The sequence below is a fragment of the Sphaerodactylus townsendi genome, linkage group LG13 (assembly GCF_021028975.2).
Source record: "Sphaerodactylus townsendi isolate TG3544 linkage group LG13, MPM_Stown_v2.3, whole genome shotgun sequence".
In the NCBI taxonomy this organism is placed as follows: domain Eukaryota; kingdom Metazoa; phylum Chordata; class Lepidosauria; order Squamata; family Sphaerodactylidae; genus Sphaerodactylus; species Sphaerodactylus townsendi.
This window is the reverse complement of record NC_059437.1, coordinates 3916478-3943159: the sequence shown is the minus strand read 5'-3', so window position 1 is coordinate 3943159 and position 26682 is coordinate 3916478. Positions and strand designations below refer to the sequence as shown.

Here is a 26682-nt window from a genome sequence, read left to right as displayed (position 1 = left end):
TTTTGTTCTGCCGTTATCTTGAGATGAAAAATGAGTCTAATTAAAAGATGCTATTATGGTTAATTTTTGAGGGGCGAGGAAAAGGAAAGCTCTGATCACACTGGGATATGAATTCAGATTGACAGGTGAAATAATAGCAGAGTGATGAGCCCATTGTGATTCAAACAAAGTGGGAATAATTATGCTGCTCAAAAGCAGCTCTCTGCAACCTCCTTTTAAATATCAAACAGCACTGAGCATAGTTGGTATTAAACAGAACGTTTCCCCCTTTTCTATACCTATTTTTGTATTCAGAAGATCTTTGATTTTGGGCCATTTACCAACGAGACGGGATGCCCGGCTCCCTGAAAACTCCAAAGTTTATCATTGCGGAGTCCGGGGAGGGAAGGAAACCATTTGCAGGGAACAAACGATGGAAATGGAAGCATGACTAAATTCAATAAGGTTTTATTCCAAATGTATTATATGAAAATGTTTTATTTAAAAAATCTATATAATAGTTTGAGGGCGTAAACTGCTGTAAAGTTTGGACCTTTTCTGCCAGGCGTTTGGCCAGCCGGGTTGACCATATAATCTCATTCCATCCAGGCCTCTTGTGGACACAGTGAGGGAGCAGGGGGGAGGATCCTGTCACCATGGGCCTTTCCCCACGTTTCCTTTAGCCGCCGTTGCTGCGCGCAATTCCCAGCGCACGGCATCCCTGGCGCGCGCCCGGGCATCCCCAGAACCCCGCGCAGAGCCCTTTGCAAGAGCACCAGGGATGCCTCGTGCTGAGGGGGCACGACAATGGCAGCGTCGGGGTGGCTGCGCTGTTGCCGCCCCTCTTGTGGGGAGTGCCGGGGGACCCCGCACTACTCTCCTCAAGTAGCGCGGGGCTTAAGGTAAGTGGGGAAGGGCCCCATCTGTTGTACTACTGTTTGGTTCTAATTTATGGTTTTATCATCACTGTTTTATCATGATTGCTTTTATCGTGAATGTTTATCAGAATAGTCTCCTTCTGATACCACCCAGGTTTGGTGAAGTTTGGTTCAGGGGGTCCAAAGTTATGGACTCCCAAAGGGGGTGCCCCCATCCCCCATTGTTTCCAATGGGAGCTAATAGAAGATGGGGGCTACGTTTTTGAGGGTCCATAAAATTGGACCCCCTGAACCAAACTTCACCAAACCTGGGTGGTATCATCAGGAGAGTCTCCTAAAGATACCCTGAAAGTTTGGTGCTGCTAGCTTAACAATTGCACCCCTGACAGCAGGCACCCCCCAAATTTCCCCAGATTCTCCTTTTAAATCCACTCCCTTCGGCATGGATTTAAAGGGAGAATCTGAGAATCCCCAGTTTAAACATTGAAAGTGATGCTGTTTCAGGGTAGGGGATAATCCACCCCATACAGCATCACTTTCAATGTTGTTTTAACTGGGGACCCCAGATTCTCCCTTTAAGATGGATTTAAAAGGAGAATCTGGGCTCCCTAGTTTAAACACCATTGAAAGTGATGCTGTTGGGGGGGGGGGGGATTCCAGCACCACAGTGGCTGCCCTTGGGGGAGGGGGCGCAAAACTCAGATTTCGCACCAGACTCCATTTTCCCTAGCTACACCTCTACCCAGATGGGAGGGCAGAAGGGACTGCCAGCTGTCGGCTGGGAGCCCAGCCAGGGGAGCAGGGCGGGCAGGGTAAGGGAATCTGCGGAATCTGCAGGACCTCAGGGTGGGCAAGGTAGGGGAATCTCACAATACTAGAACCAGGGGGCATACATTGAAAATGCTGGGGGGAAGAATAAGGACTAATAAAAGGAAACATTTCTTCACGCAACGTGTGATTGGTGTTTGGAATATGCTGCCACAGGAGGTAGTGATGGCCGCTAACCTGGATAGCTTTAAAAAGGGCTTGGACAGATTTATGGAGGAGAAGTCGATCTATGGCTACCAATCTTGATCCTCCTTGATCTGAGACTGCAAATGCCTTAGCAGACCAGGTGCTCAGGAGCAGCAGCAGCAGAAGGCCATTGCTTTCACCTCCTGCACGTGAGCTCCCAAAGGCACCTGGTGGGCCACTGCAAGTAGCAGAGTGCTGGACTAGATCAGGGGTAGGGAACCTATGGCTCTCCAGATGTTCAGGAACTACAATTCCCATCAGCCCCTACCAGCGTGGCCAATTGGCCATGCTGACAGAGGCTGATGGGAATTGTAGTTCCTGAACATCTGGAGAGCCGCAGGTTCCCTACCCCTGGACTAGATGGACTCTGGTCTGATCCGGCTGTCTTGTTCTTATGTTCTTATGTTCTTATGCTGTCCCTGGCTTCGGAGAGCTGCTTTTATAAGCACTGAGGCTGGGAAAGGGGCTTGGGGAGGCATGGCCATGCCCCCAGGGGCAGGAGGGAGTGTGGCCCTTCCCCCGACCCCCCCCCCCATAAAAATCTATACCTACGTCACTGTCTCCAGGCGACATGGATAAGTTCATCTGAAGAAAATGGCTGCTTTAAAAGGTGGACTTTATGGCATTATTATATCCCATTGAAGTCCCTCACCTCCACAAATCCTACCCTCTTCAGACTCTACTTTCAAATCTCCATGTAGAGCATGCAACCCTACTGGGAGGACATCTTTCTATCCGTATAAAAGTTCTGATGGATCCAAACCATAGAAAGAGTGTCAGTCACAGACTTCCCTCATTAATCAGAACAAGAGAAGGTGGGAATGGCCTTCTTTCTCACTTAATGACAGGGTGGAACGATAGTTGCAGATTTTTCCTCCTGTCTAGAAAGTAGAAACACAGAAGATTTTTTTATTATTATTTTAAGAAAATGAACACTGGGAATCTGTGCCAAAAAGGTGATTAATCTAGAATCTGGAAGGGATCCAGACAACCAGATTCTCTGGCAACCCTAAGATCAGCTGGGTTGGGTTGAAAATACTCTCAGGCTCATTCCGCACATGCAGAATAATGCACTTTCAAACTGCTTTCAGTGCTCTTTGAAGCTGTGCGGAATAGCAAAATCCACTTGCAAACAGTTGTGAAAGTGGTTTGAAAACTCATTATTTTGCGTGTGCGGAAGGGGCCTCAGTGCTTCCAAACCTACCTTTTCTTCCTCAGCAATGAGCTGTGAACAAGTTGGGCCTGGAAGTTTCCAGCAAATGCCAACTGTATATGAGGCTGACTGACTGTGTTCTCACCAAGGCAATCAACCAGTATTGCAATTTTTAAAAAATCGTGCTTAAAAAAAATAAGGGTAACAAAGAACACATTTGGCACCATTTGCTAGAAAGCAAAATCATAAGTGAAAAACCAACAGCAATTTTGTCTTCAAACATTGCTTTTACCTACAGTTCCTGAGAAATTTTAATTTTAGTCACTGGCATGATTTCATCAAATATTCACCCTTGTTGGCAGAAACAGGGTAGGGATGGCAGAAATATTGAATGAATCAATTATCTTACACAATCTGCCTGTTTAGCATCCAAATGAGAATGCTGCCAAAATCAGGAAATACGTGCCAAAATACAGATGTTTTCAATTGATTAAACTGTATCTAATTTTAGCCAAAATTCTCCCTTTCATCTGATTTAGACAAAAGATGTCCAGATGGGTCAGACAACAGAACAGCTAACTATAACATGCTAGGGAAGTCATAAGAAAGGCTAAAGGTTTTATTCCACAATTTTATCACAATAAAATAAATCAGTTTTGTATAAATGTGGGGCCAGATAATGTATTATTAATCATCTATTGTCGAAGGCTTTCACGGCCGGAATCACTGGGGTGCTGGGTGGTTTCCGGGCTATATGGCTGGAATCACTGGGGTGCTGTGTGGTTTCCGGGCTATATGGCTATAGATGCCAGCCACAGATGCAGGCCAAACGTCAGGAGAGAATGCTGCTAGAACACGGCCATACAGCCCGGAAACCACACAGCACCCCACTATTATTAATCATGTTTTTGTTTGGCACCATTTTCTCCTTCCCCCCGTGTCTCCTTTTATCTTTTGAAGCCAAGATCTTATTTAGCAGATTTGCAATATATGTTCAATAAAAGTTGTTCTTTGCAAACTAGTAAAGCATCTGCTGTCACAAGAGATGGATGATGAGGGTGTTTGGGCAGGATTGAAAATTGCAAGGGCTCTGGCAGATACTATGCATTTAGCACACTAAGGGCGATTCCGCACACGAGTAAAATAGGTTCGACCCAGTTCCCTGAGAAGGGTACTAACCTAGATAAAAAGCCATTGTTGTTCCCCACTGCAACCAGAGTGATCCCAGCTCGGAGGGCGGAATCATCCTGTGCCTCTTTGCCGCTCCGTTCCGATTGGCTACTGTTCTACGGCCATGTTCTATCTATCCTCACACATGTTATAAAAAAAACTGCCACAGGAATGGAGGGACGAAGGTGGCATATTTTGATTGGCTGCTTACATTGGTACACGGAAATTGTGCGCTGTTTGTGCCACCAGCCATCGCTTCGAACACAAGAGAAGGGAAAAAAATTAGGCGCGATTTTCGCCGTGGCGGTTCTCCAGCTGTATGCATGCCCAAAACACTCAGCTGTGATTGGCTGAATGGGGGACTCCTGGCACCAGAGATTCCGCACTTTACTGGAATCGAGCTGAGTTCGAGCATGGTTCTCTGAAAAAGTAGTAGTTCCCAACTGGAGTTGGAAATTTGACCGTTACACGGGGCGAAGCTGGTACAAAACCACGTCGATCCCAGTGGTTTTGCGGAGCACTTAGGTCAAACGCAGCTCGAACTTAGGTCGATAACGCAAGTGCGGAATCGACCTAAGATATAAGACAGTCACTCTCCTCTGCGGAATTCCTGTTGGTGAGGGCTACGCAAGTTTCATGGTCTTGGTTTAATCTACCGTACAAGGTTGTTGTTAGTGACAGTGTGTGTAGATTGGGGAAAAGCAATTGATTCTCTAACTTTTCATCACGATGGCGTTTTCCTGTTTACACCATTCTTTTCCTCCACCCATGTTTTCTGCTTTCCCTACTGAAGCCGATCTGCCATTTTGCCCAGCCGCCTTTTTGTTGCTCCCATGTGAGCTCCACTTTGGGAGGTTGTCTGTTGCCTTTTTTTTGGGGGGGGGGGGTGGCATCTGAAAGACCACTGCAAGTTCATCAAAACAGTTTGATTTGCTAGCCATGGCAAAGTCTGCCCTACTGAGCAATAACAGCAACAAGTCTTGCAGGGGGCTTGGGAGAGGAGGGAGGAAGGGAGGAAAGAAGGCAGTGGCAGCTAGTGGGGAGAAGAGATGAGGAATGCTGGCAGGAGTTTTCTTAATGTACCCAACCAGAGCCGTAGCAAGGGGGAACTGGGCCCGCAGCACATGTGTGCCCTGTGCCCCTGCCACACCTCAGCCACACCCTCGCGCCGGCGCACGCCCAATGCAAGACACCCCCCCCGGCACTACGTCACTGTACCCAACCATGTCAACTTCACCAGGTTCGATGTTCCATTGATAGACTTTAACGATGAAAAGAAGAAAAAAAGAAGCCAACAAGGGCACCTCCACAAACCTTCTGATTGTCATGAAATGGTGGCTGGTAGGTTGGGAGGCAGGAAAGCGCAGGGAGAAGCGAGAGAAGCAAAGGAAGTGAAGCAAGGAGGGCAGCGTGGGCGGGTCTTAGTAGTCCAGCAGGGTGACGCAGGACGACGAGGTGAGGGGGGGACAGGGAAAACAGCGTGTTCCCGGCGGTGCCGTTCGCACCGCGCCGGCAGGAACACGCCTCCAGGAGGGAGGTTTTTTGGGGCGGCCTGATGTGGGAGGTTATATAAACCATTTTGGGGAGAGGACTTCCCGCGCCAGCCTCTGCGGGGGCCGCTCGCACGCTCCCGTGCGAACGGCCCCCACCTCTCCACCGGCAGGATTCCTGCTGGTGCAGGGGCGCCCTTTCTGCAGTGCGGAAAGGGCCTATGATTCTATGGCTTCAGTATGGTTGAAAAACAGATTGGTTATCTTATACTACTAGATTCTTGGTTGCAAGATGGGTTTGGGTCCCTTTTTTTCTTACTTAAAGTTCCCTGAATAGAACTGATCACAAAGACTTGTTTGCACCATTTGCTACTTAGGCTGATATTTTCCACACAAACACAGCCTTCTCTCTGTCTGCAGCCCCTTACTCAATCTCTAACCAACCTGGAGATCTCCTGGAATTATAACTGATCTCTAGACAATGTAGAGCACATCCCCTGAACAAAATGGCAGCTTTGGAGGGAGCATGCTATGGCATTTATACTCTGCTGAGATTCTTCCTCTTTCTAAAACCCTGCCTTTCACTTCTCCACATCTCCAGATATTTCCCAGCTTGGATGGGCAACCTTAACTCTCCACTTCCTTCTGTTTTCTCTCACAATCCCTCTGAACAAACCCAGTCAATTCTGCCTCCTAGGACACAGCTACCACAGAGGCCTGCATTTCAAACTATAGCAAATACAGGTACAAAACTCCACATTAGATCACAGAAATGAAATGCACACAAAATATTTACAGGGCAAAACATTACAGGGTGTCCCAGGGGCTTTCCCCACTACAGAAGGGAGCTAAGGTCGACTCGGTTCCCTTCAGTGGAGGGCGATTCCAGGCTGTCCCCACAGCAACTGAGTTGGCCCCCTGGAACTGAGCTAAGTGGCCGGGATCATCTTGGTGCCTGTTCCACTCCTCAATCGTGATTGGCGCTTGTGTTATGGCGGGAAACGGGAGCATTTTTTTTACAGTTTTTACAGTTTACCGTTTACAGTTACATGTGCTTTCTGCCCGCCACGACTCTCCCGTTCTGCGCATGCCACAAAAGCAACTCGTGATTGGTTGAACGGATGAGGTGTCGTTTCGATGCTTCCCCACTTCGAAGCTTCGAAGCGGTATCGACCTTGTTCCGGCAGAAAAGTGTAGTTCATAACTGCGACAAGGATGTTGCAGTTCTGAGGGGGGGGGGGGAACTGAGACAAAACAATGTTGAGCTCGGTGGCAGTGGGGATTCACTGAGGCGAACCTAGGTAGAAACCAGTTCAACTCTGTCAGTGGGGAAAGCCCCCCAGAGTGACCTAATTGAATCATGTGCATGTGTGGAGGAGGCTTAGATGCAAAACTCATTTGCTGAGTAAAATTTCACTCACCATCTTGATGGTTACCTGAATCAGCGGGGGATTTGCTCCGGCGCACAGGGGCGGGGCTCTTTGAAGAACTCTTCTGAGGTGTTGGGGATGACTTGCTGCCCGGAGTAGTCGCAGGGGTCCCCTTCATTACTCGGCATTCTAGTGAAAGCAAAGCAAACCACAGACAGCCATCGTTCCATATTAATCCTCAAAAATGGTATTCAGTTTCAGTTTATGTAATGTAACAAAATGATCCCACTTTAACAAGGATTGTTAGTTATATTATGGACTACAGTTACACAGGTACGGAACCTGGAATCTGTAATGACCCCACAATGGTAGTTCTAATGGGGTTTCAGAGACCCCTGAAACCTTATTAGTTCCCCTTTCAGCTCATAATCCTCTGGAACAACCACCACCAAACCACCATAACAACAATGCTGATGTCTTAACACCTGTTTGCTTGTTACCAAAGCCCTTATTGTGTTGTTAAATGAGCGTTTTCACTCCTTTGAGACAATATGGAACCCAACCTTTTCTGTCTCCTTTTTCTTTCAATTGATTTCGAAGGGCATGTAATGAATCCAAATATCCTTTCAGTACAACATTCAGATATGAAAAGAAAATGTAGACGACGAAGGCTGAAACACTGCAGAACAGTTGGCAGAGTGATCCCAAGCAGAGATACACCCTTTAGTCACTGAAGTCAGAGAGCTGAGAAGAGTGTGTGGCAGTAAAGGGAAAAGGGTGAGCAAGGTGAAACTGTGAGGTAACTACACCCTGGGCTCAAGGCTTTAGGATGGTTGGGATTATTTGTTTTGAATCCCCTCAAGATCCTCAGAAGTTGTCTGGAACCCCTCTAGAGCAGCAGTGGCGTAGGAGGTTAAGAGCTCATGTATCTAATCTGGAGGAACCGGGTTTGATTCCCCGCTCTGCCACCTGAGCTGTGGAGGCTTATCTGGGGAATTCAGATTAGCCTGTGCATTCCCACACACGCCTGCAGGGTGACCTTGGGCTAGTCACAGCTTCTCGGAGCTCTCTCAGCCCCACCTACCTCACAGGGTGTTTGTTGTGAGGGGGGAAGGGCAAGGAGATTGTCAGCCCCTTTGAGTCTCCTGCAGGAGAGAAAGGGGGGATATAAATCCAAACTCTTCTTCTTCTTCTCCTTCTTCTCCTTCTTCTAAAATGGCCTCTCCCTCACACTAGCTTTTCGTTATCTTTGGACCATCCTACTGACCCACATTCATGAGAACGGGTGACACCATGTTAAGGTGAAGTGTTGGAAGTGGGTACACTCCGCATCTCCTATAGGTCTCTTCTCCAGACACTTTTATAATAATATTAGATGTCCTTCTGAGGTAAATTTAAGTCACCAAATGTTCAACTGGACTGATCTGATATGGGGTGAAGACAAAATAGCACATTTTAGTTAACAGAAAAATAGGTGTTCGACAACTGTTACGTATGCAGCACTTTAGCTTAAATGGGGGAAAAACAACTCTCAGCTGTGACCCAGATGTTACAACCTTGCCCCCCCCCCCCCGCAAAGTGATGTAATGCTTTGGAACGGGACCAATCTACAATAAATAGACCCTGAGGCAAGAGTTTCCTTCCCTTTCCCCAGATCATTTGCCTCAGGACAGTGGTGGCGAGCCTTTGGCACTCCAGATGTTATGGACTACAATTCCCATCAGCCCCTGCCAGCATGGCCAAATGGCCATGCTAGCAGAAACTGATAGGCCATTGTAATCCATAACTTATCTAGATATAAGGTGCTCCTCCCACAGAGTTAGGAGGTTTACAAGACCTGGTTGCTCAAATGCAGTTCCCCTCAAAGGTGTTATGTTTCACCTTTCGGTCTCTGTCAGAAACACTCCAGACAGATTAGGTGTTGCTGGCTTTTATCAGGGTACTCATTTATCGCCTAAAAATAAGCTTTCCTCCCTAAACCTCCCCAAACCTATCAAAAAGCCAAATAAAAATCCTGGTTAATCTGAGGCTTTTTATCTACAGCCACAAATCCTGACTGCAGGAGATAAATTTCTCTTCCTGCTTTTTAAACTGAGTCTGGCTCCGGCCCTTCCATCCGGTGTAATTCCATAGGCTCTGACTGGTTGCCAATTGCTTGGATTTTGCTGAGGCTATTGTCACAAGGCAGGGACCACGCAGCTTGATCTTGTGAGTCCTCAGAAGCTAAGCACTTGGAAGGGAGACCTCCAAGGAAGACTCTGCAGAGGCAGGCAAAGACAAGCCACCTCACTTCCCTTGAAAACCCCTTGCTGGGTTGCCAAAAGTTGGCTGTGACAGTACTGCATACACCAGTGATTGCTAATCTTTTCAAGACCGAGTGCCCAAAAACTGCAATCCAAAACCCACTTATTTATCGCAAAGTGCCAACACAGCAATTTAGCCTGAATAGTGAGGTTTTAGTTTAGGAAAAAAGGTTGGCTCTGAGGCGTGCGTTACTCGGGAGTAAGCTTGGTGGTAGTTGTTGGCTTTGCTTTGAAGCAACCGTGCAACTCTTCCAACGGGTGAATCACGACCCTGGGAGGGTTTACTCAGAAGCAAGCCCCATTGCCAGCAACCAAGCTTATTCCCAGGTAAAAGATCGTGTTTTACTTCTTCCCATGAAAATCAGTGGTGTTTAACAGAACTTAACAGGGTTACCTATACTGCTTCCCCAAAACTAGGTCTTAGGTTTAATGCTAATAATTGAGCCCAGAGGCCCAGGCCAGCCTAGATATGTGGGACGGGGGTTGGGGGGACTCTGTTTATGCATGCCCACAGAGTGCCACCTCTGAGTGCCACCTCTGGCACCTGTGCCATAGGTTCGCCACCACTGGCATACACATATAACCACAAGGATTGGGTTCGAGCCAGAGGCGAAGCAAGGGGGGAAAGCGCCCGGTACATCCTCTGCCCCCGCCATGCTCCAGAACGCCCCCGCCATGCTCTGGAATGCCACGCCACGCCCTTGACACACCCCCACAGGGGCATGTGCCAGATGCATCATGCCTCCCCCTCCCTCCCCCTTGGAGCTACGCCTCTGGTTAGAGCCGGGGAGGAGAAGCAGAACTTTGGATGATTATTGCCACTGGGTATAACCATGGTTAGGACTATATTGTAAATTCCTGCCAAAACTGCCACGCCAACAGCTTGCTTGAACGGCTGCTGAACAGCTTTGTGGCTGAGCGGTAGCTTTGGTGGTGAATTCCCATTTCCTTCGGCCTTGCAGGTGTTTTTGCACCTGCACAGGAGGGGAAACTGAGTCTGCCCCAAGGTCACAGACAGGTTTGCCAGGTGCCTGTTAATGGTGGGAAAATGCCTGGCAGTTATGGCCACGGCCCACCGACGTTGGCTGTTCTGGTTGGGAGGTGGAAGCGGGATGGCCAAACGGGGCAAGATGAAGAAGAAGAGTTGGTTTTTTATCCCCCCTTTCTCTCCTGTAAGGAGACTCAAAGGGGGTTACAATCTCCTTTCCCTTCCCCCCTCACAACAAACACTCTGTGAGGTAGGTGGGGACTGAGAGAGCTCCGAAGAACTGTGACTAGCCCAAGGTCACCCAGCTGGCGTGTGTGGGAGTGTACAGGCTAATCTGATTTCTCCAGATAAGCCTCCACAGTACAGGCGGCAGAGCTGGGAATCAAACCCGGTTCCTCCAGATTAGAGTGCACCTGCTCTTAACCACTACGCCACTGGAGAATACTCTTGCTTTTCCTTTAAAACTCAGCTATCACCACATGGCAAGGATGGAAGGACAAGACCTTCTCGCCAGCTGGCCCAGGAATCTTTGCACCATTCTCCACTGCCCCAAAATTCCTCCTCCCCCCCCCCCCCCCAATGTTTCCACTGCCCCTGGGAATCCCAATGCTAGAGAATTGCCCTGGTGGATCTTTGACTATCCTTAATCCCAACTGGAAATTTTGCACACGGAATTTCCGCTTTCCACCAATCGCTGACCATCTTGGCGCCTTTAAGGAGGGCTTCCTGAATTTATACGATGTGTTAACGCAGCCCTTTACTGAAGTTTCCTCCTGACTAGCAAAAATGGGAACAAGCTATGAAAACAATAATGATGTGGAATAATGTATGGGAAACCAAAGGCATTTGGTAAATTTACTCCGCCTAATTTTTTCTCAGGACCGAGACCAGCATATTGAATTTTTTAGCATGGAATATACACAGCACTGGCGTTAAGCTGCAGACAGTGCCCAGATGCAGAAGAAGAAGAGTTTGGATTTATATCCCCCCTTTCTCTCCTGCAGGAGACTCAAAGGGGCTGACAATCTCCTTGCCCTTCCCCGCTCACAACAAACACCCTGTGAGGTAGATGGGGCTGAGAGAGCTCCGAGAAGCTGTGACTAGCCCAAGGTTACCCAGCTGGCGAGTGTGGGAGTGTACAGGCTAATCTGAATTCCCCAGATAAGCCTCCACAGGTCAGGCGGCAGAGCGGGGAATCAAACCCGGTTCCTCCAGATTAGATACACGAGCTCTTAACCTCCTACTCCACTGTATTACAGAAAGCACCCAAACTACTTAAGCCTGTCTGAAGACCCTGGATAACAGTCATTCACAGCAGAGGTGGCTGCTGTCCCCGCTAGACCAAGGGACACTTGTGACCAAAAACACAAAACAGAAAGAAAATCCTGTCTCCTGGGCTTGCTGCCCATTTGGAAGACTTTGTGGAAATTTCTCCTTCAATTCATGCTGTCTCAGGCAATCTAATATTTAAACACAGTGGCTTTTCTTATTGAATTAATCTTCTGGACTTTGCCAGCAGGCAAACTGGACCTGTGAATCTTTGTTTCAAGCCATTTCTTTTTTTTCGCACACTGGATATTCTTGTAAAATGTCATTACTTTTCAGAATTGCCTTTTGTCAATAAATCACCATTATACAATATTTGTGTTTGTGTATGTTATACATATCTAAAATCAGTGATGAACATTATACATGTGGCCGATGCATAAACTGTGTATAAACCTACAACCCACGCATACAATAGAAATAAAACTACCAAACCAACCACAAAATATGGAACGAAACGGGGTTCATTTGTCCATTTGTGATAAGAATGGGCAGTGGGACCATTTCCTAAGCTGTCTTGTGGTATGTAATATACAGCCATGCAAATTAAATGAAGGGAAAGGTGAATATTTATAGGCAGAAGTACAAAATTATTACGTAGCCAAGTCACAGTTCACTGACGGCTGAACAGACAGCAAAGTAATTTTATGCCTCAAGAGGCAGGGCAGAGGTTGGGCATAAAACGTACTCTATTTCCCTGCGATTATGAACAAAGGAAATAAAACAGCATCATCTGAGATGTCATCACTGGGAAAAAAATGTCAGAACTAGGCATAGGGGGGAGGGACTCCGACACATATAGCGGGATTTTTTAATGAGGCTGTAACAGGGCTCCTCTTAGAGCCCAAAGACACTGCCAAGATTGATAGATTTAAAGGAGATGGGATAACCTTTTTCTGGAAGAGCTCAGAGAAGCAGGGAGCTGCTGGGGAGATGTTTGACAGGCGGAAGGAGAGAGAATACTTTGTTTCATACCACTACCTTGTTTCCCCGAATATAAGATATCCCCTGAAAATAAGACGTAGTGGAGGTTTTGCTGAAGTGTGAAATATAAGGCATCCCCCAAAAGTAAGACATAGCAAAGTTTTTGTTTGGAAGCATGCCCGACGAACAGAACACAGAAAAATAAGACATCCCCTGAAAATAAGACATAGCGCATCTTTGGGAGCAAAAATTAGTATAAGACACTGTCTTGTTTTCGGGGAAACACGGTAGTTGGTGGCCCATCAGACAAAAGCTGATAGCCGGCAATGTGAGGAATGTCTTCCGACTGGTTCAGCAGAGCCATGCATAGCCAAAGCCATCATGGGGAAAGACGCTTGCTTTCAGGACCCCAAAAACTGTCATCATGTCAGCTGGGGTGGGAGGGGGACAAGGCAGTGGCCTAGTGCCCACGGGGCGGGGTGCGATGCCCCAGGTGCGCACCGGTGCAGAGGCGTGGCTGGGGTGTGGAGGGGGTGTTTCAGGGGCATTCTGGGGCAGGGGTGGAGGACGCCGCAGCAAGGGGGCAGAGCATGCCCCTGGAACAGTTCCCCCTTGCTCCGCCCCTGGGACAAGGGCATGGGTCCTGATCCAGAAATTCTGGAGCAGGTACAGGAGCTTTAATGCATCTCCTCCAGTGTCGAGGAATGGAGCAAAATAAATAGAAGAAGAAGAGTTTGGATTTATATCCCCCCTTTCTCTCCTGTAGGAGACTCAGAGGGGCTGACAATCTCCTTGCCCTTCCCCCCTCACAACAAACACCCTGTGAGGTAGGTGGAGCTGAGAGAGCTCCGAGTAGCTGTGACTAGCCCAAGGTCACCCAACTGGCATGTGTGGGAGTGTACAGGCTAATCTGAATTCCCCAGATAAGCCTCCACAGCTCAGGCGGCAGAGCTGGGAATCAAACCCGGTTCCTCCAGATTAGATACATGAAGTCTTAACCTCCTATGCCACTGCTGCAATCACTAACATTCAGTCACACGCTCTAGTGGGAGTGAGAAACACCACCCGAAATTCAGGTGAGGAGCCGGGGCTCCGCAGACAGGAATACGCCTTCTGTCCACAGGGATGATGTCAGCCAGGAGAGTTAAATAATTTTATCCCGACGCTTTCCCTTGATATTTTGAGTCATTGATCATTATGCATGATGCACTCTTCCCAACGCTCTTTGCTCTTCTGTGGGGTCTCCTGGCATTTCCTCGCTTACACGCTCGGAGGTGCCTCACCCACTGCCTGCTATGCAGCTGGCCTGTCCTCACTTCCAAGTGACTCCCCATCAATTGCAAGATTGACAGCTTTTTAAATATATATATATAAATATTCTTCCACGGTGCGGCCTCTGCTACAGTGCTGGAGAAATCGGGAAGGAGGCAGGCCAGCCGCAATCAATCACTGGTAGTGGAGAATGCTGCCACGGCTGAGCGAGCGCCTGCTCCTACCCTCCCTGAGAAAACTACAGGAGTCTGGGGGGTGGGAAAAGGGGGAGGAAAGAAGAGATGGGAAAGTGTGACCGGGGCTATATCAATGTTCTTCACGAGATCGCAAGATTGCTGGCTTTTATTCTTTTGAGCTGTTAAATTTCATAGCAATATTCCTCATACTACTATTGCACAGGCTTATTAAAATTAATATTTTTTTGGGGGGGGCAGCCATCAATCCCCTGGAAATACCTGTAAGGAGTGGGGGGGGGGGAAGAGAGAGAATGGAAGGAGCGGAAACCCTGAAGCAAGGGAAAACATCTGAGTTCGCCCATTCTCAGGAACCGCGGGGCTTCCAGGATATGCAGTGCTATAAGTATGAACGTGTCTGCAACGAAAACTCTGCCACAAAGGAAACATACCCTCATTGTATGGCAGAGCACCCAGTGGTGGGATCCAAACATTTTAGTAACCGGTTCCCATGGTGGTCGGATTCAAACAGTGGTGTAGCGCCAATGGGGCTGGGGGGGCACGACGGGGGCATGGCCGGGCATTCCGGGGGTGGGGCATTGCTGGGCGGGGCTGTGGCAGGGGGCGAGCCACTCTTTTGCGCCCGGTCCTTGGGCAGGAAGCTTGAATGAAGCGCATGGCTTAGAGGCTGCCACGCACCTCCTGCTAGACTGCTTCAAGTTCTGCGTGCTACTGCTGAGAGGAGGGGCGTAACTAAGACAAAAATCACGTGGCAAAATCACCCATTAGTAACCCCCTCTCGGCACACACAAATAATTAGTAACCTACTCTCAGGAACCTGTGAGAACCTGCTGGATCCCACCTCTGAGAGCACCGGTGTATAATCGGCCATTGACGGCTACTCTTTTTTACTAAGTAAGCAACATATTGTGCTTGGAGACAGAATCGGGGTTGTAAATTCTTCCTGATGCTGCACATGAGCTCCAGAGTGGTAGAGATGCTTTCAAATCGCATTATTCCAATATTTTCCCTGGACTATGGTGTTTGAAATAACCTGGCTCTGTTCAATGCATTAGGAATTCTCCCTCAGTTTGCACAGGCCCAATCTGCAAGGAGCTTTTTGTCCTTTGAGTCTCTCCCCCCCATCCCCCCACCCCTACAATTATTGCTGTATTGATGTATTACAGAAAGACATCTTGGTGTGATCACACATACGCTTGCATCAAAATATTTCCTAAGTGTTGTTTTTGTGTGCAGCAATGCATGAGGGCACCAACAAAATGCTACATAAAAAAAGAAACCCAATGCAATCATATGCCTGATCGCCCCAAGACTGTTTAGTATGTAGATTTACAACTTAATTTCTTCAAGTATTTTATCAGTAAACAGAGGTGCAGCAGTAACTGGGTGGTAAGTGAGCAGAGTGAAAGCTTCATTATCTGCAAGTTCCCATTGCCAGATTATTTTTTAGAAATTTTCCTAAATGAAATGGAGGCTCATTCCGCACATGCAGAATAATGCCCTTTCAAACTGCTTTCCGTGCTCTTTGAAGCTGTGTGGAATGGCAAAACCCACTTGCAAACCGTTGTGAAAGTGGTTTGAAAACGCATTATATTGCGTGTGCGGAAGGGGCCGGAGATTCAGGAATCAGGATGGCTAAAACTCGGTGCAGAATGAAATGATTGGAATCGTAAAGTAACAGAAAAGAGAAACCTCCCACTCTTCTGGGGGGGGGGTGAAAGTGCGTGGTGGGGATTTAGGGTTGCCAGATTGGGGCAAACTCTTCGAGATTTGGGGGTGGAGCATGGGGACGACAGGGGCCTCAATGGAATACAGCAGGGGTGGCCAACCTCTGGTGCTCCAGATGTTCGCAGACTACAATTCCCATCAGCCCCTGCCAGCATGGCCAATTGGCTATTCTGGCAGGGGCTGATGGGAATTGTAGTCCATGAACACCTGGAGCACCAGAGGTTGGCTACCTCTAGAATACAGTATCCTAGAACCCACCCTGGTGATCTCCTGGAACTATGACTGATCTTCAGGCCCAGAGATCACAGAAAATGGCAGATTTGGACTCCATGGCATCCTATCCCTGCTGCGCTCCCTCCCCTCCTCAAACCCTTCCCTCCCCAGGAAATCTCACCCTCAAGTTTCACCCCCAAATCTCCAGGTGTTTCCCAAACCAGAGTCGGCAGCCCTACCTGACGTGAGTCACCACTATTGTCTGGTGGCACACCTGAGTGCGGGGTAAGTGTGAGGAAGTTCTGGCCAAGGAAATGGTCACCAGCAAAAGGGGGAGGTGCAGAGGTGGGATCCAGCAGGTTCTCACAGGTTCCCGAGAGTAAGTTACTAATTATTTGTGTGTGCCGAGAGGGGGTTACTAATTGGTGATTTTGCCATGTGATTTTTGCCTTAGTTACGCCCCTCCTCTCAGCAGTAGCGCGCAGAACTTGAGGCGGTCTAGCAGGAGGTGCCCCGGCGTGCGTGACCTGCGTGCATTCGTTTCCTGCCCAAGGACCGCCGCAGCAGCTGCGTCCTTGCCACAGCTCCGCCCAGGAATGCCCCGCCCTGGAATGCCAGGCCATGCCCCCATCGTGCCCCGCCCAGCCCCACTGGCGCTACTCCACAGTTTGAATCCCACCACCATGGGAACCTGTTACTAAAATTTTTGGATCCCACCACTGGGGAGGTGGGCTAGTGATAGGTGGGAATTGAGTCCTGCCTTCCCTCTACTCATTCAGACCCAGCTTACGTTGAAGAAGAAGAAGAGTTTGGATTTATATCCCCCCTTTCTCTCCTGCAGGAGACTCAAAGGGGCTTACAACCTCCTTTCCCTTCCCCCCTCACAACAAACACCCTGTGAGGTGGGTGGGGCTGAGAGAGCTCCGAGAAGCTGTGACTAGCCCAAGGTCACCCAGCTGGCGTGTGTGGGAGTGCACAGGCTAATCTGAATTCCCCAGATAAGCCTCCACAGCTCAGGTGGCAGAGCTGGGAATCAAACCCGGTTCCTCCAGATTAGGTACACGAGCTCTTAACCTCCTACGCCACTGCTGGTCAAACCCCACCCACCGCCACTGGAGACTGATGAGCCCTTATTTGCACACCAGGAAATTCCTGCTTTCTGCATCATCCTCTATGCATCTCAAACAGACACAAATGTCCAGAACATCTGCAAACTCCTGTTCCGTTGGCTGGCAGAATGCCCAATATTCTCTGGCCTCAAACTCCTCCAGCTGGGCTTCCTGACCAATTGTACACTGGTCAGATTTCTTCCAAGTTGTTTTTAATTATATGCACAGCTTCCCTGGAGCTGTGGGAACTACACCCTGGTAAATATATATATATATCAGGGTCAAATTGCAGTCAGCCTCAGACAGATGAAAAGATACAAAACATTGCAACTGCAGGATATAACTCAGAAATGACAAGAACATACACATGATGTAGAACAGTTCAAAACAAATCGGAAAGAAATTTTTTAAAAAGCAGAAAGAAACCGATCAATTAATTACAAGACCCGCAATGAAATGAGCAAGCAGAGGTGAATCAAAGAATTGACATTTTGGAGACGAGAGTGACAGCCAACCATCTGAGCCAGGGATGACGAACCTTTTTGAGACTGAGTGCCCAAATTGCAACCCAAACCCCAGTTATTTATCGCAAAGTGCCAACCCAGCAATTTAACCTGAATCCTGAGGTTTTAGTTTAGAAAAAACCGGTTGGCTCCCTCTTCCTCCGCCTCACCCACTCGAGCAGGGGCCAGCCTGCTCTAGCCTCCAGGAAGTTCTGCGTGCACCGCTCTGTGCCTCTATAGCATCTCTGCCTTCTCTGCGCCCCCCCCCCCTTGGGCAGCAGCCACCCGGAGCACAGGCACCAGGCCGGCCAGCCAAGTCCTCCATGCTCACCGTGGTGTGCACACGTCGTGCTCAGTGGCCCAGGCCAGCCTAGATGTGTATGGGGTGTGTGTGTGTGATTTTCTGCCCCCCACATGACGAACTCTGTGTGTGCGTGCCCAGAGAGATGGCTCTGAGTGCCACCTCTGGCACCCGTGCCATGGGTTCGCCATCACTGATCTGAGCTTTCAAGGAATACTCGGGAAAGTAAGTTCGACCCTAGATTTGGGGGGGCGAAATTCAGACATCCTTCGGATATCTTTAAAAACAAAATCTCATTTTTTTTGTCTAGATGGCATGGAAAAAAATCGGGTTCTCATATCATGTGTTTGTGTCTTTGAAAACACCTCATCAAAAAATTTTTTTAAAAAGGGGGGACAACTGTATATTGCCAGAATCGGCAGGAAACACTGAGTTGAATCGTGTACTTTATGAACTAAAAAGGCAGCCAGCAGCGATGCCTGCAGAGCAAACATGCCCGGGCTTAGCAAATGGAGCAGTTAACTGGCAGAAAAGGGTGGGTGCAAGGAAGAGAAACCGAAAGTGAGAGTTGTGTGATTGGGTGGGAGAAATAAATAGTCTCCTGAGCTCCGCACAGCAAGCAAGAGAGGACTTTAAGCTCACTTCAGTTTTTTTTTTTTTTTGCTAATTTAGCATTTTATGAAAACTCCAGGCTGAACTGAAATAAAACATCCTCAGGACATTTTTTGGGGAAAAGCTGTGCGGAATTTGTCCCGCGTCCCACGGGTTCCTTCCATTGTCCCGATTTTTGGGAGGCTGCCGCACTGCCTTCTGGGGCACGAGGCAGTGTGGCAGCCTCCTGCGCGCGGCCGCAGGAGCACGGCCTTTGGGGGCGCTGCCATTTCCTGCCCTGTCACAGGGCGGGAAACGGCAGCGCCCCAGAAGGCAGTGTGCTCCTGCGGCTGTGCGAGCGTGCGCGTGCGCACACAGCCGCCTACCCCTGTCCTGGGTTCACAAGGTGACCATCTGGTCACCTTAAGAAAAGACCAAGACGAACTGATGGACAAACAAGGACCCTGATGAAGGTATATACTTCAGTTGATAGCAAAATGGAACTTTATGAGAGATTTTACCAAGTTTGTCTAGATTTTCAAGATGGGGAGACTCCAATTGTAGGAGAAATGAATGGGAACTAGAGACAGTTGACTGATACAGATGACCGCTCATGCCAGAAACATTACACGGGATTGATTTTGCTGCACACTAGAATGTATGGCAGGGAAAAAAATTAATTGCATTTTTAAATAATACAACAACTATGTTGTAGAACACCGTATCACTGGGTAAACTTGTCAGTATTCACCCAGAGAAAGGACAAAATTTTTGCTGCCTCCAAATGTTTCGGAAGCACAGATAGAGTTTATTTATTTATTTATTTATTTATTTTATTGAACTTATAGGCCGCCTTATCCCCGGGGGACTCAAGGCGGCTCACAACATGGCTGTTACATCAAACAGCAGATCAACAGCATAAAATACTAAAATCATTTAAAACCTAAGCAGCAGTTTACAACAAGAAAACTGTAAGTTAACAACCCAATTTATAAAATTGTTTAAGACAGGCGCCCCATCAAAGGCCAAAAAAGAAAAAAGGGGAGGAGGTAGACAGGGCCTGCGGTGGAATTTATACGTAAAGCAGGCCCAGCTATAATAGGATGGAACGGCAGCCTCAATTTTGGTTTCAATTTCAGTGTCGGTAGGGGGCAGTAGGTCCACGTAGGCTGGCCTCCCCAAAAGCCCGGTGGAAGAGCTCCGTCTTGCAGGCCCTACGGAACTCGTTAAGGTCCCGCAGGGCCCACACAGCCAGAGGTAAAGCATTCCACCAGGCAGGGGGGCCAGAGTCCGTGAAAGGCTCTGGCCCGGGTTGGAGGCCAGCCATATCGCTTCTATGACCAGGGGTCACCAGTAAAATCTGCCGTTGCCGAAGCGCAGCGACACCTGTGGGACATAAGGGGTGATCGCGGTCCCGCAGGTATGTGGGCCCCATGCCGCGTAAGGCCTTAAAGGTTAATACCAGCACCTTGAAAACGATCCGGAACTCCACCGGAAGCCAGTGCAGACGGCACAGCACAGGGGTGATATGGTCTGAATAACCACCACCTGTTAGAAGCCGTGCTGCTGCATTCTGGACCAGCTTCAGCTTCCGGATCAGTCGCAAGGGAAGGCCCGCGTAGAGCGAGTTACAATAATCCAACCTCGAGGTGACCGTTGCATGGATCACAGTGGCCAGGTCGGACTGGGAGAGATAGGGAGCCAGCCGCCGCGCCTGGCGAAGGTGGAAAAACGCAACCTGGGTAACATGGGCCACCTGGCTCTCCATTGATAATGAAGAGTCCAGGTGGACCCCCAGGCTGCGAGCCAGAGATGTTGAGGTCAACATGACCCCCTCCAGGTTAGGCGGCTGAAATTCCCTCGGTCTCTCCCCCCGGCCCAGCCAAAGGACCTCCATCTTCGTTGGATTAAGCTTTAACCTACTCTGTCTCAACCAACAAGCAACTGACTCCAAACAGTGCTGTAGAGCCGCAGGGGCGGAGGCCGCTCCTCCCTCCATCAACAGAATGAGCTGGGTGTCATCCGCATATTGGTGACAGACCAGCCCAAAACTCCGCACCAGCTGAGCAAGGGGCCGCATGTAGATGTTAAATAAGAGTGGGGAAAGCAAGGCCCCTGGGAACTCCCACAATTGGGTGGGGCTCTGTGGGGAGAGGCCCATCATCCCCACACCATACCTGCTGGCCCCGACCCTGGAGAGAAACGAGGCAATCCATTGAAGCTGATGGCAGGGTGCCTGCAAGTATTTCCAGAAGAGCAGCCAGGCGGTAGATCAAAAGGACTAAAAGTCGATCGACCGCATCAAATGCTGCTCGCCAGATCGAGCAACGCACCAGCAGCGCCGATCCGGGCCTCAGTGATCTAGCTGCATGCGGAGCATATCTGTGATGGCGATGAGAACGGTCTCCGTCCCATGCCCAACACGGAAGCCGGACTGGACGGGATCGAAATGGCGCCCGATGTGTCCTCCAGAAAGCCCTGAAGCTGCTCCAACACCACTCTCTCAATTACCTTCCCGCAGGAACGACAGGTTCGAAACGGGACGGTAATGGTGGCCAGATCTCCAGGATCTAAAGATGGTCTTTTTAAGAGTGGAAGCGGACCACTGCCTCCTTCAACCCACCCGGAAATACTCCTTGCTCAAAGGGAGCAGTTAGCTATATTCAACAGGTGGGAATTGCGTAGCTCCTCCCGGCAAGCTTTGATCAGCCAGGAGGGGCACGATCAGAAGGAAGGACAGGTAGTAGGTCTAACAGCGAGCCAGGGCCCTGTCAACATCCCGGACTCACAGAGTAGGGGAAAACCGGTCCAAGCGCTAGGACCTGAAGTCCGGCCCGAGGGAGCCTCGAGTTCCGTTACTGTATCAAATGTGGCCGGAAGGTCCCAGCCCGGAGGGGCAGCGACTTTATCTACAAAAAAGCTCTGAAATGCCCGCGTTTCACAGCCAATGCGCTAATTGAGAATTTCTGTAGACCCTCTCCACCAAAGAGGTGAGGGATCAGGACAATCCGAAAAAGTTGTGCTGGGCGGGGAGCTAAAACAGATCGCGAGGCGTAGGAGGCGAAATGGAGCATTCTTCGCCCTCCGTGTCGCCAACTTATAGGCCTTCATAAACGCGTCCTACTAAGTTGTTCGCGTCCCTTCAAGTCCGCGGAGCTTCCTCCACTTGACTCCGGCTTCTAGCCGTCTGAGTTTCCCTGGGCTTCATTTGGCGCAGCTCCTGCGGTGTACCAAAGGGGCCTGCCGTGGCGAGGACGCATGAGGGCGCTTGGGGAGCAATCTCCTCGATGGCATCAGAGAAAGCCTGGAAATTTCCAGTCTGTCACCTGCTCACTCGCAAAGGGTGCCAGGGGGGAGCTCAGGGTCCCGCAGAAGCATTCCAGGAACCCATCTGGTTCCGCATAAGTCCTCCGCGGGCGGACATAAATAAGAATCCTCAGTCGGCCTAGACAGGGTTAGGCTGGCGGCAAATCCACCCGGACCTCCAGGGCAAAATGTGGTCCGGACCATGGCACTCCCCTGCTAACCAGAGGATACGGCCATATTCACTCCTGCCCCAAAAACCAGGGTGGTCTAAAGTGCTGACCCGGCCTCATGAGTGAGTGCCAGTGATATGTAATAGGGGAGAGTCCCAGCGTCGCCATGGATGACACCAGGTCCACTGCCGCTGAAGCATGAGGCGGTGTCCACATGGACGTTGAAATCCCCTGCAAGACAATAAGTCGGGGGAATCGCAACGTCCACTCGGCCACCGCCTCCAGCAGCTGCGGCAGGCCGTCACCGGGTGCGCTGAAGCTATCCGGTACACACCAGGAAGAAGCGGCCAACCTCTCCCCTGACAACCACTCCGAGGGAAGTCCGGCACACTCGAACCCGGAAATTTGAGGGGCCGGGACTGCACTGAAGGCGATAGACTCCTCGGATGAACATCGCCACACCTCCCCGGCCCTGTGTTCTGGAGGCTGAGTGGACACAAGCGAAACCTGGGGGCGAGACTTCATTTCAAGGCTGCACTGCCGGGGTTTCGCCTTCCCGCACCCAGGTCTCAGTGATGCAGGCCAGGTCCATTGACTGCACCCCGAGGAAGTCTCGGAGTGTCGTTGTTTTATTATTAATGGACCTGGCATTAATCAACACCAGGCTCGAAGTAGGGTATACCTGAGCCCCACTGCCCACATGCCTCGGGATAGGCCGGAGGCCAGAAGGGGGTCGAGCATAAATACATCTCCCCCCCCTCTCTCATATGGCCCCCTCCTACCAACATATCTACCCCCTCCCCAGACCACTGGGATCCCCTGGTTCCCATGTTCTGCCCCCTCGCTGCCACCTCCCATAGTTAGGCCTAGTATATACTAACAGTAGCCTTGCAACAACACCTACTCTAATAGCCTAGTCTATACACATACATGTACTGGGAGTTGAAGGCTTCCACAGCCAGACTCAGACTGGACAGTGTGTAACAGACTTCTCTCTGTGATACACCTCTGAAGATTCCAGCCACTGATGCAGGCGAAACATTAGGAACAAGATCTACCAAACCATGGCCGCACAGCCTGGAAAACCCACAACAACCACAGATAGAGAGTTTCCATCTGTGGAATCCAAGGAGAACCCAATTAATTTCTGCAACAATTACAATATGTTTTTGGCGGTTAAGAGTGGTAGTATATCCTTACGTTGTTAGCTGTATTTGCCTAAAGTGCAACATGTCTGAGGAGAAGTTGCCTCCAGCTACATGAAGAAGAAGAAGAAGAAGAAGAAGAAGAAGAAGAAGAAGAAGAAGAAGAAGAAGAAGAAGAAGAGGAGGAGGAGGAGGAGGAGGAGGAGGAGGAGGAGGAGGAGGAGGAGGAGGAGGAGGAGGAGTTTGGATATATATCCCCCCTTTCTGTCTTGCAGGAGACTCAAAGGGGCTGACAATCTCCTTGCCCTTCCCCCCTCACAACAAACACCCTGTGAGGTAGGTGGGGCTGAGAGAGCTCCGAGAAGCTGTGACTAGCCCAAGGTCACCCAGCTGGTGTGTATGGGAGTGCACAGGCTAATCTGAATTCCCCAGATAAGCCTCCACAGCTCAGGCGGCAGAGCTGGGAATCAAACCCGGTTCCTCCAGATGAGATACACGAGCTCTTAACCTCCTACGCCACTGCTGCTCCTGCTGGGCTGGTGGCACAAGCAATTGGGTTGCCAACCTCCAGCTGAGGCCCAGAGTTTTCTCAGAATGCCCCTGATCTCTAGACTACAGAGCTCTGTGCCACTGGAAGAAACAGCTGCTTCAGAGGAAGGACTCTGGGTAATCACCTCTCTGAGGAGCTCCTTTCCCTCTCCAAATTCCACCTTCCCAGACATCTCCGCCAAATCACCATAGAATTTTGCAAGCCAGAACTGGCCACCCTAACAGCAACCGTACAAGGTTAGAGCTGCTCAACTCTGTACTCTACAGTAGTGTAGCGTCAAGGGGGTGGGGCAGGACATGATGCACCGGGGGCGAGCCTGTGCGGGGGTGTGACAGGGGCATTCTGGGGGTATGGTGGGGACGTTCCGGGGACAGGGGGTGGGCAGGGGGCGGGCAGGGGCACAGGCATGCCTCAGGTGCAGCTCCCCCTCGCTTCGCCCCTGGTACTCTACCTAAGCATCATGTATCCATGGAACATTGAGAATATCCAGTCAGGAGCTCACTGAACAAGGTAAATTCACCTGGAGATCCTGGTTATATCAGAACATACTTACTTGGCACAAGAGAGACCTATGAAACCATAAGAACATAAGAACTAGCCTGCTGGATCAGACCAGAGTCCATCTAGTCCAGCACTCTGCTACTCGCAGTGGCCCACCAGGTGCCTTTGGGAGCTCACATGCAGGATGTGAAAGCAATGGCCTGCTGCTGCTGCTGCTCCTGAGCACCTGGTCTGCTAAGGCATTTGCAATCTCAGATCAAGGAGGATCAAGATTGGTAGCCATAGATCCGTGGTGGCGAACCTTTGGCACTCCAGATGTTATGGACTACAATTCCCATCAGCCCCTGCCAACATGGCCAATTGTAGGGGCTGATGGGAATTGTAGTCCATAACATCTGGAGTGCCAAAGGTTCACCACCACTGCCATGGATCGACTTCTCCTCCATAAATCTGTCCAAGCCCTTTTTAAAGCTATCCAGGTGAGTGGCCATCACCACTTCCTGTGGCAGCATATTCCAAACACCAATCACACGTTGTGTGAAGAAGTGTTTCCTTTTATTAGTCCTAATTCTTCCCCCCAGCATTTTCAATGAATGCCCCCTGGTTCTAGTAGTGTGAGAAAGAGAGAAAAATTTCTCTCTGTCAACATTTTCCACCCCATGCATAATTTTATAGACTTCAATCATATCCCCCCTCAGACGTCTCCTCTCCAAACTAAAGAGCCCCAAACGCTGCAGCCTCTCCTCATAAGGAAGGTGCTCCAATCCTTCAATCATCCTCGTTGCCCTTCTCTGCACTTTTTCTATCTCTTCAATAGCCTTTGGCTTTTCTTAAACTGAATTTGTTTAATTCTTTGGAATTTACAAAGCACAGCCACTCTTGAATACTCTCCTGAACACTCTTAAAAGTTTTGTGTTTGATGAAAACAGACACAAGATGATACTCTGGCAATGTAAGATAAGCTCTGCTCGATACTGGAAGTCATAACTGAATGTTTACAATATATGTGCTCATATCTTTTGTTTACAATATATGTGCTTACAATATATCTTTTGTTTCAGCAGTCTGTCTTTCCTGCTAGTACAAGCAGATGCTCACAAAATCCGATTATTTAAAATTAAACAGTCCCACTAAACTCCCCATTCCAGCAGAGACAAGAGCTGCGAGATCTCGCAAAAACACAGCTCACACCACAGCATGACTGATATTACCGTTTTCATCCAGAGAAAAGAGTAGGTCTATTACATGTGCATAAGCAGAATTTTTTTCTGGACACTTGAAGCGATGAAAGCGATCATAGATCCCCAAAAAAGAAATCATGCAGGCAGGTCACCTACCAAGAGAACACATCAATTGGTTTAATTTTAATTTTGGTGGCACCTGTTTATGGCTCAGGTTTCATGCAAATCCCTCCCCTCGTTTGCTCGTTCTCCTGTTCTTCATCGGCCTCTTGCAAGACACAACACCTAAGCTGGTATTTTTTTAAAAAAATCAGGAAACCTGCTACTTTGCAAAATTTAATGGCTCAAGACCACACCAGTTACTACCCTGTTTCCCCGAATATAAGACATCCCCAGAAAATAAGACGTAGTAGAGATGTCCAGCATGGCCAATTGGGAATTGTAGTCCACAAACATTGCTGTTGGGAATTGTAGTCCACGAACATCTGGGGCACCATAGGTTGGCCACCCCTCCTCTAGACCCACAGGGAGCCCATTCATTCCTAAACATGTGTATTGTACAATTCACCCTGGGTATCCCATACAGATAGACAGATGTTTAAAGTGCCTTTCTGTACTTGGAAGGTGGGATCCTCCACATCACCAACACTCTCTGGAAAGCACAAAGGGAGAAAAGGCCACGTGTATACTGAGAGGGGCACAGAATATGAAAAAAGATTGCAGTTCCATTGGTATGCTTGCTGTTGTCACTAAGCATATGAAAGTCCTAGAGGAAAAAAAAAAGAACACAGAAGATGGAGTTATGGACCACCACGTCTGGCGTCCTATTTCACACAGTCACCCAAAAGGACCAACAAACCAGAGCCTGCTTTTAATGTAGCTTCCTACATTAAAAGGGATTCAGATGTTTACTGCCCTAAGGCTTGGGGGCAGGGACATAAAAGAGGAAAGGTATTGTTATGTCACTTTTGGGTAAAATCCGGAAGTGACTTATGGTAGCTCTAGATATCATTGGAAACTCTATGGAAAAATCATAATCCTAGAGCTACTCTATGTCACTACCAAGTTCTCCCCAAAAGTGACATAGTGGTACAGATGACACTGCCGTTTCTTTTTTTAAAAAATCCATTGGCACTGCTCAGAGAGGCCACTATGGCTGTCCGCGGAAGGCCTCTGCCATAGCAGGAGCTCTGTAGCCAGTGGTGGGATCCAAAAATTTTAGTAACAGGTTCCCATGGTGGTGGGGTTCAAACTGTGGCGTAGCGCCAATGGAGCTAGGCGGGGCACGACGGGGGTGTGGCCGGGCATTCCAGGGGCGGGGCA

General features: G+C 49.2%; 1 protein-coding gene across 4 annotated transcripts in view; it reads right to left on the bottom strand.

Moving 5' to 3' along the window:
- The window catches only part of LOC125442736 (neuronal migration protein doublecortin-like), a 49944-nt gene extending 24437 nt beyond the window's left edge, over nt 1-25507 (bottom strand). For 2 of the 4 annotated variants that reach the window (XM_048514371.1, XM_048514372.1), the window contains exons 1-2: nt 25390-25507; nt 7106-7243 (exon numbers count right to left, since the gene is read on the bottom strand). In XM_048514371.1, the coding sequence (XP_048370328.1) occupies nt 7106-7243; nt 25390-25498 (247 nt within the window). In that variant the 5' untranslated portion in view covers nt 25499-25507. The remainder of the gene's footprint in view (nt 1-7105; nt 7244-25389) is intronic. The other 2 variants (XM_048514373.1, XM_048514374.1) reach the window with 1 other exon arrangement.
- Between the last annotated feature and the right edge of the window lie 1175 nt (nt 25508-26682).